General features: G+C 36.5%; 1 protein-coding gene across 1 annotated transcript in view; it reads right to left on the bottom strand.

Annotated features, from left to right (window-relative positions):
• Positions 1–15,829, bottom strand: part of LOC121727641 (Down syndrome cell adhesion molecule-like protein 1 homolog) — a 193,619-nt gene that overhangs the window by 11,212 nt on the left and 166,578 nt on the right. Inside the window, exon 6 of the mRNA XM_042115580.1 lies at positions 13,229–13,340. Coding sequence (XP_041971514.1) covers positions 13,229–13,340 — 112 coding nt within the window. The remainder of the gene's footprint in view (positions 1–13,228; positions 13,341–15,829) is intronic.

Below are 15,829 nucleotides of genomic sequence, written 5' to 3'. Positions count from 1 at the left end.
GATATTCTATGTTACTAACGTAATTAATCAAAATCAAAATCAAAATAAAACAATTTTGATTTTGATTTTGATTAATTGGCTATTTTTACTTGTGTATTCCATGCTTTCTTGACTTAGTAGCTAAGGATATTATAAGCACTTATAAAGAGTGACGTGGGAGAGCCATGCTTCGGCACGAATGGGCCGGTTCGACCGGAGAAATACCACGTTCTCACAGAAAAACGTCGTGAAACAGGGCCTGCGCTGTGTTTCGCCAAATGAGTGAGTTTACCGGAGGCCCAATCCCCTACCCTATTCCCTTCTCTACCCTCTCCTATTACCCTATTCCCTTTTAAAAGGCCGGCAACGCACCTGCATCTCTTCTGATGCTGCGAGTGTCCATAAGCGACGGAAGTTGCTTTCCATCAGATGGCCCGTTTGCTCGTTTGCCCCCTTATTTTATAAAAAAAGCGACTTTGGAAGTGATAACACTTTAGGCTGTGTATACCAATGATATTCTATGTTACTAACGTAACTAGATTGGAAGTTTACGGTAGCAACGCGTTGCCACTTCGAAGATGCCTGCAGGTATATCTCACATACATAATGACATAACGAATATATGACTTGACATTGTCTTTTGAACAAAAAAGTGGTTACGCATTTCTGAGAATCTTTTGTAAGACATTGCTACTCTAGTATTTTAGAAACTCATTGGTGTATACAGTATAGTGTATGTCCCTCGTATAAAGTTCATTATGAAAACAGTGGAAGAGTTACTTTGGATTTATATTTTCATGAGAAATGCCCCAAGATCGTAATTTGCCTATAAAAAACAACGTTACTCAATAAACAAAAACATTGAAGAAAAACCAAATAAATATAATATAAGGATACCTGTTTTTATAAAATTACCCTAATTTCCGCAACCTTTTTATATTTATTGAAACAAATTAATATTAATACACAATTAACAAAATAATAAGAGTGATAAAAAGCCCAAACTGGGCTAAAGTTAATATGGCTTCACGGGATATAAGTATAATAAGTATCACTACAATGGTAAAATCAGTAACCTAAAAATAAAGTTTTATACAAATTCAATTTCAAATTCATTTATTTTTGCGAATGATTGTTGCAATAATAGGTCTTATAATACAATAGATATATATTTTTTTCTAACATAGAATGTATCCAAACTGCGGTAAAATGCTCAATAAAAATTAAAACTTTCGATATTTTATTTTCATTTTTGCGTTATCGTTTTACAAACGTGATAAAATAATTTATAAGCACATAGTGTTATCTTTCAATACCCAATAAAAATGTGATGTCGGAATATAAAAACTGGCGACCCACTTCGATGTCTACTTAAGAGGGCGACTAACCCCAAAAATCAAACATCGTCCTTATCTCTTCACACTCACGCCCGTCTTTCATATGCCAGGTGAAAAAGAACGACGCGGATTCATCGCCAAATTAGTTTTTTCTCAATAACTCGATAAATAAACAACATTTTAAAAATCCACTAGGTCGATCTCTCAATGATACAAGATTTTATACAATGTCTTAAAATATTAACTTAGTTCAATGCACGGTTATGGCAATAAATGAAAAATTTGTGAAAATTAGATGCATCTTTGTGATTTTTTCTATCAAGAAAATTTTAAGATGTCGTGTTTTCGCTCAGATCGAATTCTCGGAAATATAATGTAGTATCTAATTTTAGAAAATGAAACAATTCGGGGCTTATTTTCAAGTATAAAAATGAATTATAAAATCGACACTTTAGGGTTAGTCGCCCCCTTAAGACAAGGATGTTTTATTATCTCGAGGATTCGACATAAAACAAATCTGATTTATGTTTTCCTGAAATATTTTCTTTGTCACGAGTCACGACATATTTGTCTCTTCATATTAAGCAGTGAGTCATGCGGACAATTTTTTTTGTCAAGATTTTGTCTATAACGTCGCCCACGTTTGTTGCTTTCCATCAGACTCGTTTGTTCCAGAATTTTATAAAATAAAATGAAAATTGATCAGCGCATCAGCTGTGTTTAAAATTTAAATTATAATATTATATTGATTAATTAAAGTAAGTCGGTGTAAATTTTTATGTTAAAAAATTAACGTTTATAATATTAATTTTTATATTAAAAAATTAACTAATTAAAGTAGGTCTGTGTAAATTTTTATGTTTTAATATACAACGTCATTTTGATTTTGTATATTAAAACATAACAATTTACATAGTATGCAAATCAAAAGTAGCTCGACGAGGCATACTATAAAAAATCGTTTTGCAGCGCCGTCGATTCAAGCGCTCGCACACACTCATATCGTGTGCACTCATGCAGTTCAATTACATCTAAACAGTCGCTGCGAGTTCGCGGTGGAATATGGGGCCATTCCACAGACATAGATCAAGATAGATACCGCATGCCCCTCCATTTGTATAAAAACGAGCGTGTTACTTTTCGCTACCTACTGTGACGTACCGATGATAAGAAACGTGTCCATTATCTAGGCCAACGTTTCTATTCGAATTTCTATAGCAGCTCAATACGGCACAATTAGGCACTTAGGCATTTTTAATATTCCGATTGACGTCCGATTCCGATAGCAGACTAAAGAACAGACTTTCGAAAGACGCGCATTACTCGTCGTTTGGGAGCGCGACATGGCACGCGAAGTACCATCGAGGAAGTTGATTCCTATGCAATTGACAGACCAACGTTATTTGGTCGAATATGTCAATTCAATGTTAATTGTGATCTGTCAGCTGGGTTTGACGTAACGCAACCAAACTACTTAGGTCCCCGATTTGCATAGGAATCAACTTCTCTGATAGTACATACACATGCGGTATCCATCTTGATCTATGTCTGTGGGCCATTCGCATACCTCGAAACACTCGATCGCTGTCACACTTGCACGTAAGTCTGCATTTGTACGCGTATTTGTATTTGTACACGTAAGAGAGCTAACGGTCGAATATCGACTCATTAGAATAGGACCCGTGGTCGTTGTTACCCGTTTTCCTCGAATCTACTAATATTTCTTACAAAAACGACAAAAATGTGTACGTGGGAGAGCCATGCTTCAGCACGAATGGGCCGGCTCGACCGGAGAAATACCACTTTCTCACAGAAAACCGGCGTAAAACAGCGCTTGCACTGTGTTTCGCAGAGTGAGTGAGTTTACCGGAGGCCCAATCCCTTCCCCTATTCCCTTCCTTTCCCATCCCTACCCTTCCTAATTATCCTATTCCCTCTTAAAAGGCCGGCAACGCACCTGCAGCTCTTCTGATGCTGCGAGTGTCCATGGGCGACGGAAGTTGCTTTCCATCAGGTGACCCGTTTGGTCGTTTGCTCCCTTATTTCATAAAAAAAAAAACCAATTAATTCAAGTCCTTGTGGTGTAAAATTACTTTGTGATTCACGAAGGGAAAATGTCAAAAACATTACTTTCGTTTAAGCCAGCTGTAATTTGGCACAGAAAGTTAATAACTTGGCAATAAGGAACCGAATTTGGGTCGTCCGGCTTAGCATAAGCATACTGATGCGTTTTATTATTTCTTGTTTGTTTTATAAAGAAGTTTTGGTATTTCATTAAAAAACAAATGCCCCAAAAACAAATTCTGAAAAATTTGTATCATCAGGGTTTCCATTTTCCAGAAAAGCTGTTAAGACTGGTCAATCGCTCTAGGCCACTGCTGCTTCAGGACAACGCTAGACCACACACTGCACAACAGACGGCCGCAAAACTGAAGGAGCTGCAATTGGAATGTCTGCGACATCCACCGTGCTCCTCGGACCTTCCTCCAACAGATTACCGTTTTTTTTTCGGAATTTGGATAACTTCCTACAAGGAAAAAAAATCAACTCAGTAGCCCTAGCACGACCACGAGTAGAAATGCAAAAGTATGGACAAACTTTGGAGATAAACTTAAGGTAGCGTTCCGTTCTTTTTTCGTTCTCAAAAATTCTATTAAAATGCCACTTTATGACAGACAGAATATCCTACTCTATGATACATACTATAGTCTGTCATAAAGTGGCATTTTAATTGAATTTTTGTCAGTCGCGATTAGCCGCGGTAAAGATCGGATCGGCACCTTTAGTTTATGTCCACAGTTTGTCTATACTTTCGCAATTCTACTGGTGGCTGTGCTAGGGCTACTGATGTGGCAGTCCAAACCGCATTCAAAGAAATTATTGACTCTCGCCCCCCCGGTTTTTTGTTTGTAAAGGGATCAACGAACTACACAGAGATGTGACTTATCTAAGATACAAGTATCTGAAATACAGATACAAGATACAAAATACGTATCTTGTATCTGTATCTCAGATACTTTTTTGAAATTCATTTTGTATCTTGTATTTAAGAGGAGTCCACACCGCCGTTTTTCCATACAAACGTTGTCCCCTGTTTCCTCCCTGGATAATGCCGGTAGAGTTATGATTTTTTTCCTGAATATCTATGGCCACTACTAGCATGTTCCTATGTTTTCTTTTTTTCATAATTTTATTATTAAAAAAGATAAGAACGTCGAAAAACCCAAAAAAATGGCCAGATTTTCCTCTGTGTTCAAACACCCAGAAAACAAAACTGGCTAGAATAAACAAAAAAAATAAAACATAGGAACACAGTTCAAGCCTTGCTTTAATTCTTAATAAAAAAGTACTTAAATCGGTTAAGTTTTGGAGAAGGAATCAGCGGACAACGAATCGAAGATTTTCTGTTCTTTTATTAGAACTTTTGTCGTATTGTCTCTATCGCGCTCTGCGGTGGGAGCCTTGAGATTGGCGAGACAGCAATACATTTTCAAATACCTATTTTCAATTTCTCTCGCCCCTGGTGTATCCTCTTAAATACCTGTTATTTGGTATCTTAGTATTTTGTAAATACTATGTTTGCTAAAATACTTTTTGTTATTTTTGCCGGAAGTGTTAAAATTTTTGAGAATTCGTCAGAATAGGCTGTTTTTAACCCCCCGACAAAGAAGAGTGGTGTTATAAGTTTGACGTGTCTGTCTGTCTGTCTGGCTGTTTGTCTGTGTGTGTATCTGTCCGTGGTATCGTAGCATCCAAACGGGTGGACCGATTTTGATCTAGTTTTTTTTGTTTGAAAGCTGACATGAGCGAGTATTCTTAGCTATAATTCATCATCATCAACCTGCTCAGTGCTGGACAATCTGGGTCTATCTGGTTCATGAAAAGCCGTTAGCAACTTGTAGTCGTTTGCTGGGTTTTATATTTCATTCTAGTTCGTGACATTTGTGAATATACAATATACATAATATACACATATTAATGGAAAGTTGACCTGGTGCTGCAGCAGCACCTGGTAATCAATAGGATATCCAACTCCTCGCCAACTTAGAGCAAAGGTTTCGTGTTTGGGCTCATTTTAATTGCGACAACCAGTAAGAAGTAGATAGACTGTAAAATATATTTACATGCTGCTGCTGCAGCATCACCTGGATTCTATAGGAACCGAGCTTCGTATGAACCCAAAGTGGAGGTTTCATGTTTGGGCTCATATTAACGGCCTCATCGAAAAGGACATTGATAGATGTTAATCATGAGAATAATATGATTCTGTTGATAGGAATTCGCCCATGACTATTAACAATGTCCGATGTGAAAAACAGCAACTTTACAGGAGAGCGATTCAAAGTCTAAATTGTGAATAACTTTTTACTTATTTCAAGTAGAATCATGAAATTTCAGGGTTGTGCTCTATAAGTTATTTACGTTTAGTATATTATTAGGAGTATCCCGTATTTTATGAATAAATATGAGAAAAGTCACTTCTGACCTATTTAACGGAGTACGAGTAATGCTGATTTGTCGGAAGTGCCAGAACCGACGTTGTTGCTTGTACAAAATCAACGATTGCTTGTCGGAAGTGGCACTTACGCCATTGTTAAGTGATAACTTTTAATTTAAAAATATGTCGCATGTAGAAATTACCAACAAAAATGACAACAATATAAAGAAAATATTATATCTTTTTTATGGACTTCTGTCAAATAAAACGTAAAAACAATGTACGTATGAAAATGTATAATATTATGTTTTGTAACGTTTGCGCAATCAACGCGATTTACATGTAAAAAAATAAACATTAATTAATAAAAATGTTTTTTACAACAGTATTTTTATCTTAAGTAGAAGTATTTAGAAGATACCTATTTTGTATTTAGTATTTCAGATACTAATCTAGAAAGTATTTTGTATCTGGTATCTGAATTACTTAATTTAAAAGTATCTTGCATTTTGTATTTCAGATACATTGTACAAGGTATTTTGTACATCTCTGGAACTACCCTTAAGATGGCAAAAATGCATCGATAGCAATCGTTCATACTTTGATTAATTAAATTACTTTGATTAATTAAATAATTCGATTTTTTTGTATAAGTATTATACAAAAAAAAAAAGACGGGTTGCACTCCGGGAGTGCCGGCAGAAGTGAAAACTTGATTATTAACGTTGTGCATTATTTTTTAAACCCATTTTTTATGAAAAACGATTTTTAAAAAAATCGATTTTTTTAATTAATCGAAACCCTTACAATCGATTAAATTTTTAACCCATTTTTATGAAAATCGATTTTTAAAAAATCGATTTTTTTAATTACTTAATCGAAACCCTTACAATCGATTAAAAATATCGACAATCGAAAAAAAAACAATCGATTATTCGATTAATCGATTTCGATGTTACAACACACTCCAACCGTCTTACGGTTTTTCGATTAGCATGAGAATCTGTCGCGAGTTTCACAGTTTTTAGTTTTTACCCATCCCACAAAAGTGCTCAACGCCGCTAAAGAAGTTTTCACTTCAAAAATCGACTTATTTATCCCGTACAAAACGCCAATTTCATATGCAAGGACCTAATACAAGTACTACATGACGCCAGTAACTTCGTTGCGCTGAAATTCGTTTATCGCGCGGGAACCGTACATTTTCCGGGATAAAAAGTATGCTATATCCTTTCCCGGGACTCAAAGTATCTCCATACCAAATTTCAGCAAAATCAGTTCAGGTTTGGGCGTGAAGAGGTAACAGACAGACAGACACACTTTCGCATTTATAATATTGCATTGAAGTATGGATAGAGTATAGACTATAGAGACTATAGAGCGTAGGATGAGACGGTCTCACATAATTTTAGAGCAATTTACGAGACTAAAACTTAAGACTTTTTAACCTCAAAAACATCTTTGCCAACTCATGAACAAAAGGTTGGTTACCCATATTTTTTGACTTGAAAAAGAATTCTACATAGATAAATCCTTTTTCCTTCGAAATGCAGTTTATCAGAAAATATATAGCCTAACTTCGGTCATTATTCGTCCGATCGAAAACAGGTTTAACGCCAGCATCTGTGCTCTTGATTGAGTTTTGTGGTAAAGCGAAAAATGGCATTCATGGCTTTTAAATCAAAAATAATCAAACCTGTAATAAACTTTTAATAGTTTCAATATTTTAATAAAATATTTTAATACTATGGTCTTAAAATGCACATTTGTCGAATCCTTACATATTTTGTTGTCTTGGAGAAATTGCTGCTTAGCAATTAAAGCCTAATGTGTATTTTCGTCTTAAGTATTATACGAGCTTTTGCCCGCGGCTTCGCTGGCATTAAGAAGTATGTATACAAACTTTCAACCCTTATTTTAAGCCCTTGGAGGTGGAATTGATCAAAATCCTTTCTTAGCGGATGCCTACATCATAATATCTACCTGCATGCCAAATTTCAGCCCGATCCGTCCAGTGGTTTGGGCTGTACGTTGATAGATCACTATGTCAATCAGTCAGTCACCTTTGAGTTTTATATATATAAGTAGAAGATTAAAGTACAAATATAATAATATTTCGTCAATATTTCAAGTGCCTTTGTGTTGCAGTTATTGATATCGAGCAAAAAATAGCAAAAAAAATCACTTTTGTTGTATGGGAGCCCCCGTTAATTAGAAGAAAATATGGTTCTATCTTTTATATATAGTTTAGGCAGCGTACGCAAAATAAGTGAGTTTTCTGGTTGATTTTTTACACCTTGTGATCGAACAACCCAAATATGTTATGGAACCCTATTTTTTTCCAGAATAAAATTTAGCCTAAGTTACTCGTGGATAATGGAGCTTTCGAATGGTGACAGAATTTTTCAAATCGGTCCAGCAGTTTCAGAGCCTATTCAATCCAAACAAACAAACAAAAAATCAAATATTTCCTCTTTATAATATTTTATCAGTGTAGATATTCAATTTTTGGATTTACTTTTCAACAAATTTTTTTTTGGGTGAAAAATCTATTCCACGGTCAGTATTTTTTAAACTAGCGAATAAAACGTAAGCTTTTAAATTGATGTGAGCATATTGACTTTGACAGGAGACTTTTCCATTTGGCATTTTTGTAACCTGCCGGAACATAAAACATTTTGGTAAATAAAAATTCAATACAGTAGTTAGTTTTGTGATCTATTCAAACTTGGGCATCAATTACACGATCATGCAAGCGACAGTCAATTCCGTCAATCATGAATTATGTTTGACTGATGGACTGACGAATGTATTAGACGGTCACTTAATTGTCTTCAGTTTTATGTCAGTCAAAGCCAATACGTTTTTAATTTTTTTCCTATTTTGTCAGATTTGAAAACACTCACTCAAAATTCTTGACTGATGGTTGCATGAAGCAAAAATCAAGATTATATCCAGATTTTCGTCAATCAATTTCGTGCGACCATCAGTCACATAACACGGTAGGTTATTCAACAATCACACTCATGACTGTGGTAAAACTGGCAGGCCGATGATTTGTCACGTTTACACTAAATAATAATAGTAGGTTGGCAACTAAGCAATTGCGTATTTTTTAGAGAAAATCAAAAACAATTTTTTCATGGAACTAAATAACTTTACTCTGTAATGTATTGACCATTTTGATCAAATACCTTTTGCCATCTTTCAGGCAGCATCCATATTCCCCGTTCATAAAACTTCTGGTTTTTATTAAGCAAAAAACTGAATCAGGTACGATTTGATATCATCATCGTTATTGAAATTTTTAACCATTCAAGGAGTTTTGTAAAGGTCGAAACAAAAAGGAGTAAGATAAGCTCCAATAATTTTTGCCGAGTGACCAAAGATGGAACAAAAACTTTTTCGATTTGCTAGTTCGGGCTGCTTTTCTTTAACTACATTGTTTAATTTTGTGAGTTTTTCAATGTGGACATTAGAACTGATCGTTCGGTTGGGTGGCAAGAGTTCAAAGTAGACGACTGCACTACCAGAGTCCAGAAAGAAATTCGGCAAACCAATTTTGACACTGCCGTTCTTTTCAGGCTTCGTCATCATTTAAATATTATTCTTATTTATTAAAAACAGGTATAATATTTAAATATGAAAAATAATAGGTACATATTAACCTTTAACGTCACAGGCGAGGTCTACGCAGACACCACGCGCTGTTTTTTGACGATAACTTTTTAAATTGGCAAGTTACGATCGCATATTTTTGGCTAATCTCAATGCATCGCGAGGTCTTTCAGTAAGTAAAAGTCGGTCGCTCCTCTGCTAAGTTCCTATGATTATCCTATTCAAACAAGCCTTTCAGCTTTATAATAAATATCTGCCATAACCTGTTAATTTTTCTGCTCTTAAATTCCAATTCAAGGTTATCTTAAAAAAACGTTTAAGATCGCATAATGTCGCTCAAACGTCAAGATGTCGATCAAATCTGGAGCGTTTAATCCGTTTGAAGAGCGTGTTTGAATTTAATTAAGTTTGAGTATGCACTACATCCCTAGATGAAGCGGTCTTCACGGCCCATTTGGTGATGAATTCAGCCTAAAGTGAGGTACACAGAGCAATCACTTATCTCAAATGTCAAGATAAATGTTAATATTAAACTGGTTTAGTCCCGACTGGAGATTTCAATTTAATTAATAGCAATAAATTAATATATTGACCATTGTGTTATTGATATGCCTAAGGGCCGGAACACATTAACACGATACGATGTCGTGTCGTACCACGATGCGGCGTCGTTTCACGATGTACGGCATAATATTATCTAGGCGTCGCGTTGCGTGCTGAATTGACGCTAAGGGTCATTAATTCAGAATGCAAAGCGACGCGTCGATGCATTTCTAAGTTTGTATGGATTTAACAGATTTTAATTACGTGAGACGTCTTGCAAATCTGTCAAATTCATACTTTAGAAATGCATCTACGCATTGCTTTGCGGTCTGAATTGACCCTAAGATTTACGCACAACGTCTCACGTAACTAAGCTCTGTCAAATCCACACGAACTTAGAAATGCATCGACACACGACATCGTAGCAGTTTGAATTGACCTTTAAACTACATTTTACCGAAATCAGTTCCGCGGCATATGCGTGACGTGCGATAGTACCAGCAGGCGTAGCATGGTCAGCATAGAAACGGTTTCTTTCTACGGAAGAAAAGACAAAGTGACAGTTAGACAATGGAAATCCGCCATTTTGTCGTTAAAGTCTGTCAGTATGTCGATCCTTCCCGAAAGAAACCGTTTCTATATGATAGATAGATGCATCCATTTAATTCATTAAAACAATTTTCTAATTAATTACCTAAGAATTTTTGACTGAAGTTTGATCTTCTAAAAAGCGTAGTTAGTCAACTTTTTGATGTAAGCCAGTCAAAAGCAAGTCAAGGACAAATAAAACCCAATCAAAACCTCGGAAACCTAGCGTAAGTTATAGACTGTTTTAACTTGTTCCAATTTCCTACAGCAATATATCCACAGTAGTTCATTTATTGAGTAATTGGGCTATAAATCGATTGTAAATTGCGATTGCATCTAATTTGAACAGTCTGGCGTTCTCGATCTTGCGGTGAGACCCTGTCGCCTAACCACTTCTGAAATGAACACTGAAGTTCTCTCTCGGTATAATAGACCGTATTCTAAAGTCAATAGTTTAACCCGATTTTAAAAGCCAACTATTCCGATGAAATTATTTTATAATTTGTTCGAGCTTTTTTTTTATACTTCATTATCTCCATTGCCTTTTAATCATAATATTTAGGATAAAAAAAAAGATTTTATAAGCATGCGGGTGTGGTGACAAATCAATCTAGCTAGGTCTTATCGAAGATGTATCAATATATTTCTTAGCTTTGCAGTTTTTATCGCAGGCTTTGAAGAAGAAATTCCGTAACGAAAATAAACCTAACACCCCCTAACCTAACACTCCGACCGGTCGTTGCAGCATTTCCGTGCCTAACGTCTTTTTAGTTCAGCAGACTTCAGCGCGGTGTTTGTGTGCGTGCGACTAGACGTATGCGAATTATAATTGAATAAATCAATAAAAAATGCTATGCAATAGCTTTACCGCGGCAGTCTCCGAGTGCCACACATTTTTTTTTAATTTACTGAAAAAACTATAAATTACTATTTTAATGTATCGTTAGAGAATCGCAGCTGTTTTACTCGCCAAGGATAAGAAGAGCTATACAATTTCTGCCATTGTTTTATTAGCCAAATTTAATTAAATGTATTTCAAGCCCGAATGTTCGACCCCAAAGCAGTTATTCCCTATTGCGTGATTAAGGATGGGTACAATCTGTTTGTACGACTATCAATTTTAATATCAATCTAATTCTGACACAAGAAATATTAACTATTATAAATTATTATAGTCACTTTGGGATTGGTATAACAAGCAACAAATCTTCAAGTATTTTTGAGGCGGTTAAGAGGAGTCCACACCGCCCTTTTTTCCATACAAACGTTGTCCCCTGTTTCCTCCCTGGATAATGCTAGTAGATTTATAATTTTTTTCCTGAATATTTACGGCCACTAATACAATGTCCCTATGTTTTCTTTTTTTTCATAATTTAATTATTACATAAGATATGAACGTTCAAAAACCCAAAAAAATGGCCAGATTTTCCGCTGTGTTCAAACGTCCAGAAAACAGATTTGGCTAGATTATACATAAAAAAGCAAAACATAGGAACACAGCTCAAGCCTTTTTTTAATCTTTAATGAAAAAAGTACTTAAATCGGTTAAGTTTTGGAGAAGGAATCAGGGGACAACGAATCGTTGATTTTCTGGATTTTCTGCAGTTGTCTCTATCGCGTTCTGCGGTATAGGCTTGAGGTAAGGGAGACAGCTATAGATATTACACGTACTTTTTTTTCATTTCTCTAGCCCCTGGTGTATCCTCTTAAGGGTTAATTCAGACCGCAACGCGACGCGTAGATCCTATTATAAAATTGTATGGATTTGACAGATTTGCAAGACGTCTCAGGCAATCGCGTTGCGGTCTGAATTGACATAGCGTTGATTCAGACCGCAACGCGGCGCGTAGATAAAATATGGATTTGACAGATTCGCAAGACGTCTCACGCAATTGAAATCTGTCAAATCCATACAAATTTATGCCACGCCGCGCCTCACCTTGCCTCGCCTTGTCGCGTTGCGTTGACCCTTAGACGCCTTTAAAAACATTTGAAGAAGAAATCGTTTGTTAGTCCCAGCACGCGGTGTCATCGCTATAGAAATGGTTTTTACAAGGGATTGAAGAAATGACAGATAGATAAAGGAAATTTGTAATTTATCTACCGTCAACTCTATTTTCGAGTATATACAAAGCGCACATCTACGGGGTGATGATGTTAAAATATGAAAAAGTAGAAATTATTTTCAATTTTACATTTGAATTTAGAAATGCAGATCGTATTTGATCTCGGCGCTGTCAGGAGCTAGTGATAAATTGTTGAAATGAACCGATATTCACTAGACTGGAAGGGTACTGCAGGGCAAATACCTTGGGGGAAAAGTCCAAGGGATTTCTATTGAGTTTTGTATTAATAAAGCCCCACCCGCCGCGTTTATTTGCGTACGAAGTGTTATAGTCTAGCGCAAATTACTGGCAAGAAGTTTAGCTTTAAGACTTTGTAATGGTAATTAAAAGCATAAAAGCTGAGAGCGAAATAAGTTTGTTGCGAGCTTTTTACGTCGTGTTCATGAACGTATTATGAAAACATATTTACATAATAATTTATTTGATTTTTCTTCTTTTAGATTATTATCTACAAGTTTTTCAACCTAAGCTCCTAGCCAACTCGTTTCCTTTATCGCTTCTTTATTATAATATTTAACTGAGCCGTTCATAGTACGCGCCGATTTGTCAGCTTGTTTTAAGTCGGCCTACTTGTCTATTCTGTCTATGCTAATACTTACCAGAAGACGAATGCGGGCGCTTCCGTTGTTTGTACCACTGAGCACTGGAGGCGCAGCGTCGACCCCGGCTTCAGATATTTCTCCGTCGGCCCGGAAATTTGCGCGCGGGCCTCTGAAAAATTTACTCTTTAGTACAGTAGGTTCAGTACATATTCTTGGTCATGGACCACTTATATTTTCATGTTAACAGGGACCACTATCTATAAAAATAAGTCGGGTTTTCCTTTCTGACGCTATAACTCCAGAACGCAACCCCACTTCCACGGTTTTGCATTCGTTGGAAAGGTCTCGGGCTCCGTGAGGTCTATAGAAAAAAAAAACAGGAAAAACTTCAAGAGAAAAGCAGGAAAACAGGTAAAATCATATATATACATCGCTTTGTGTTTATTTGCCAACAAAGTAGACTGTAGATGACCTTTGAAAAATTCTACGGCGGGAAACATTTTTAACTTCCGACAAAAAAAGATGGGTGTTAAGGTTTCTGCGGCCCACTGATGGTCCACGGACCACTGCTTGGGAACCAGTGCTTTAGTAGTACAGAATGAAGCCTCTCGATATTTTAGTCACGTTCTATTTATAAAGGAACTGTAAAGCCATTTTGCTTTAATATGCTCGGTACAACATGGGTCATTTTGTGTAAAAGCAAGCTTAAAATATCTAATAACTCTGGACGCTTCAAACTACGTCACTCTGCCGTGGTAAGTACCTGAAGGACTTGTGTTACGGGTACCATACAACGGAAATACATTTAATACTGTAATTTATACTCTAAATACATATATTTAAGATTTTTGTTATAAAATACACATATTTAATATACATACATGACTCAGGAACATTGAAAACTTTTTGTTCCGTCGGCAGGATACGGATCTGCGACCGCCGGCTTGAGCGCTGACAACACGCTCAACCACTGAGCCACAGAGGTCGTCAAAGGAAACTATTTGAGGGTTAAATATTTCTATATATTGATTTAGTCCTTAATCAAGACTTCCAGATGGACCTTTCACCTAGCTCAGTAACACCCCGCGAAATCAAAAGAAACATCAAGTCTATGGATAATAAAAAAGCCCCTGGATTTGACCTAATTGACAAGAAGGTTTTAGAGGAACTACCACGTAAAGCTATAGTGTTTTTGACACTGATTTTTAACGCCATGATGAGAGTAGGGTACTTCCCTGACCTGTGGAAAGTATCTCAAGTAATAATGATCCTTAAGCCTGGAAAGCCTCCTCACGAAGTTACCTCCTACAGACCCATTAGCCTACTGCCGATATTCTCGAAACTGTTTGAGAAATGCCTGCTTCAAAGACTGATCTCTGAAACAAATAAGAAGTCAATAATACCCGACCACCAATTTAGCTTTCGAAGTAAACATTCAACTATAGAACAAGTCCATAGAGTATGTAGAAGAATCAGAAAGTCTTTTGAACTCAAAGAATATTGCTCATCGGCATTTCTTGATATACAAGCAGCTTTTGACAAGGTGTGGCACAAAGGGCTGCTATTTAAAATAAAGTCCTTACTACCCCACACGTTCTATGGAATTCTCAGATCTTATATATCTAACAGAATTTTTCAAGTAGGAGAAGGCGACTCTACATCTCAGTTTTACCACATAGAAGCAGGTGTGCCTCAAGGATCGGTACTTGGACCCTTCCTCTACCTTATCTTTACATCTGACTTACCTGAAACATCCAATGTCACCACCGCCACCTTCGCTGATGATACTGCTCTTATAGCTCCCAACAAATGCCCAATTAAAGCTTCACAAGCGCTACAAGCAAGTCTGCTTAAGGTGCAAAAATGGCTAGAAAAATGGAGAATAGCTGCAAGTGTCAACAAATCGGTTCATGTCACATTCACCCTCCGTAAAGAAGACTGTCCACCTCTAAACGGCACACCACTGCCACACACTGTGAAGTATCTGGGAATGCACCTAGATAGAAAACTAACTTAAAAAACCACGTAAAAGCCAAAAGGGACGAAATCAACTTCAAAATCAGGGGCCTGAATTGGCTGATAGGCCGAAACTCCAAACTATCCATGGAAAATAAGATTCTTGTGTACAAAACAGTGATAAAGCCAATCTGGACATATGGCATACAACTCTGGGGTTCTGCCAGTGCTAGCAACCAATCCACCATACAAAGAGTCCAAAACAATATACTCAGACAGGCATCAAATGCACCATGGTTTCTCAGAACATCAGAGCTACATGATACTCTCAACATGCCAACAGTAAATTAAGAGGAGATTACTGCCTATGCTAGTAAATACAAATGTAGACTCCAGAACCATCAAAATGTTCTAGCTGGACAGCTAACAATCCCAGAAATAAATCGTCGTCTAAAAAAGAGACGAGACATATTCGACCAGGACAGTCAGTCATATGACTGACTAAATAATAAAGGGATGTATTCCACTGGGAGACTACCACCCTACACTAAGAAGCCAACATCCCATCTGCTTATAGCCTGAAGGCTGATTGCAAGATTCACGTAGAGGAAAAAAAAAAAGAAAAAAATATATTTCTAGGTGATAATAACGGACAAAAGATCAAAAATAAGTTGAAAATTATGTAGCTGACCTTTAATTTAC

The sequence above is a fragment of the Aricia agestis genome, chromosome 6 (assembly GCF_905147365.1).
Source record: "Aricia agestis chromosome 6, ilAriAges1.1, whole genome shotgun sequence".
NCBI lineage: Eukaryota > Metazoa > Arthropoda > Insecta > Lepidoptera > Lycaenidae > Aricia > Aricia agestis.
Note: the sequence above shows the minus strand (reverse complement) of the source record. Positions and strands in the feature narration are given on the sequence as shown.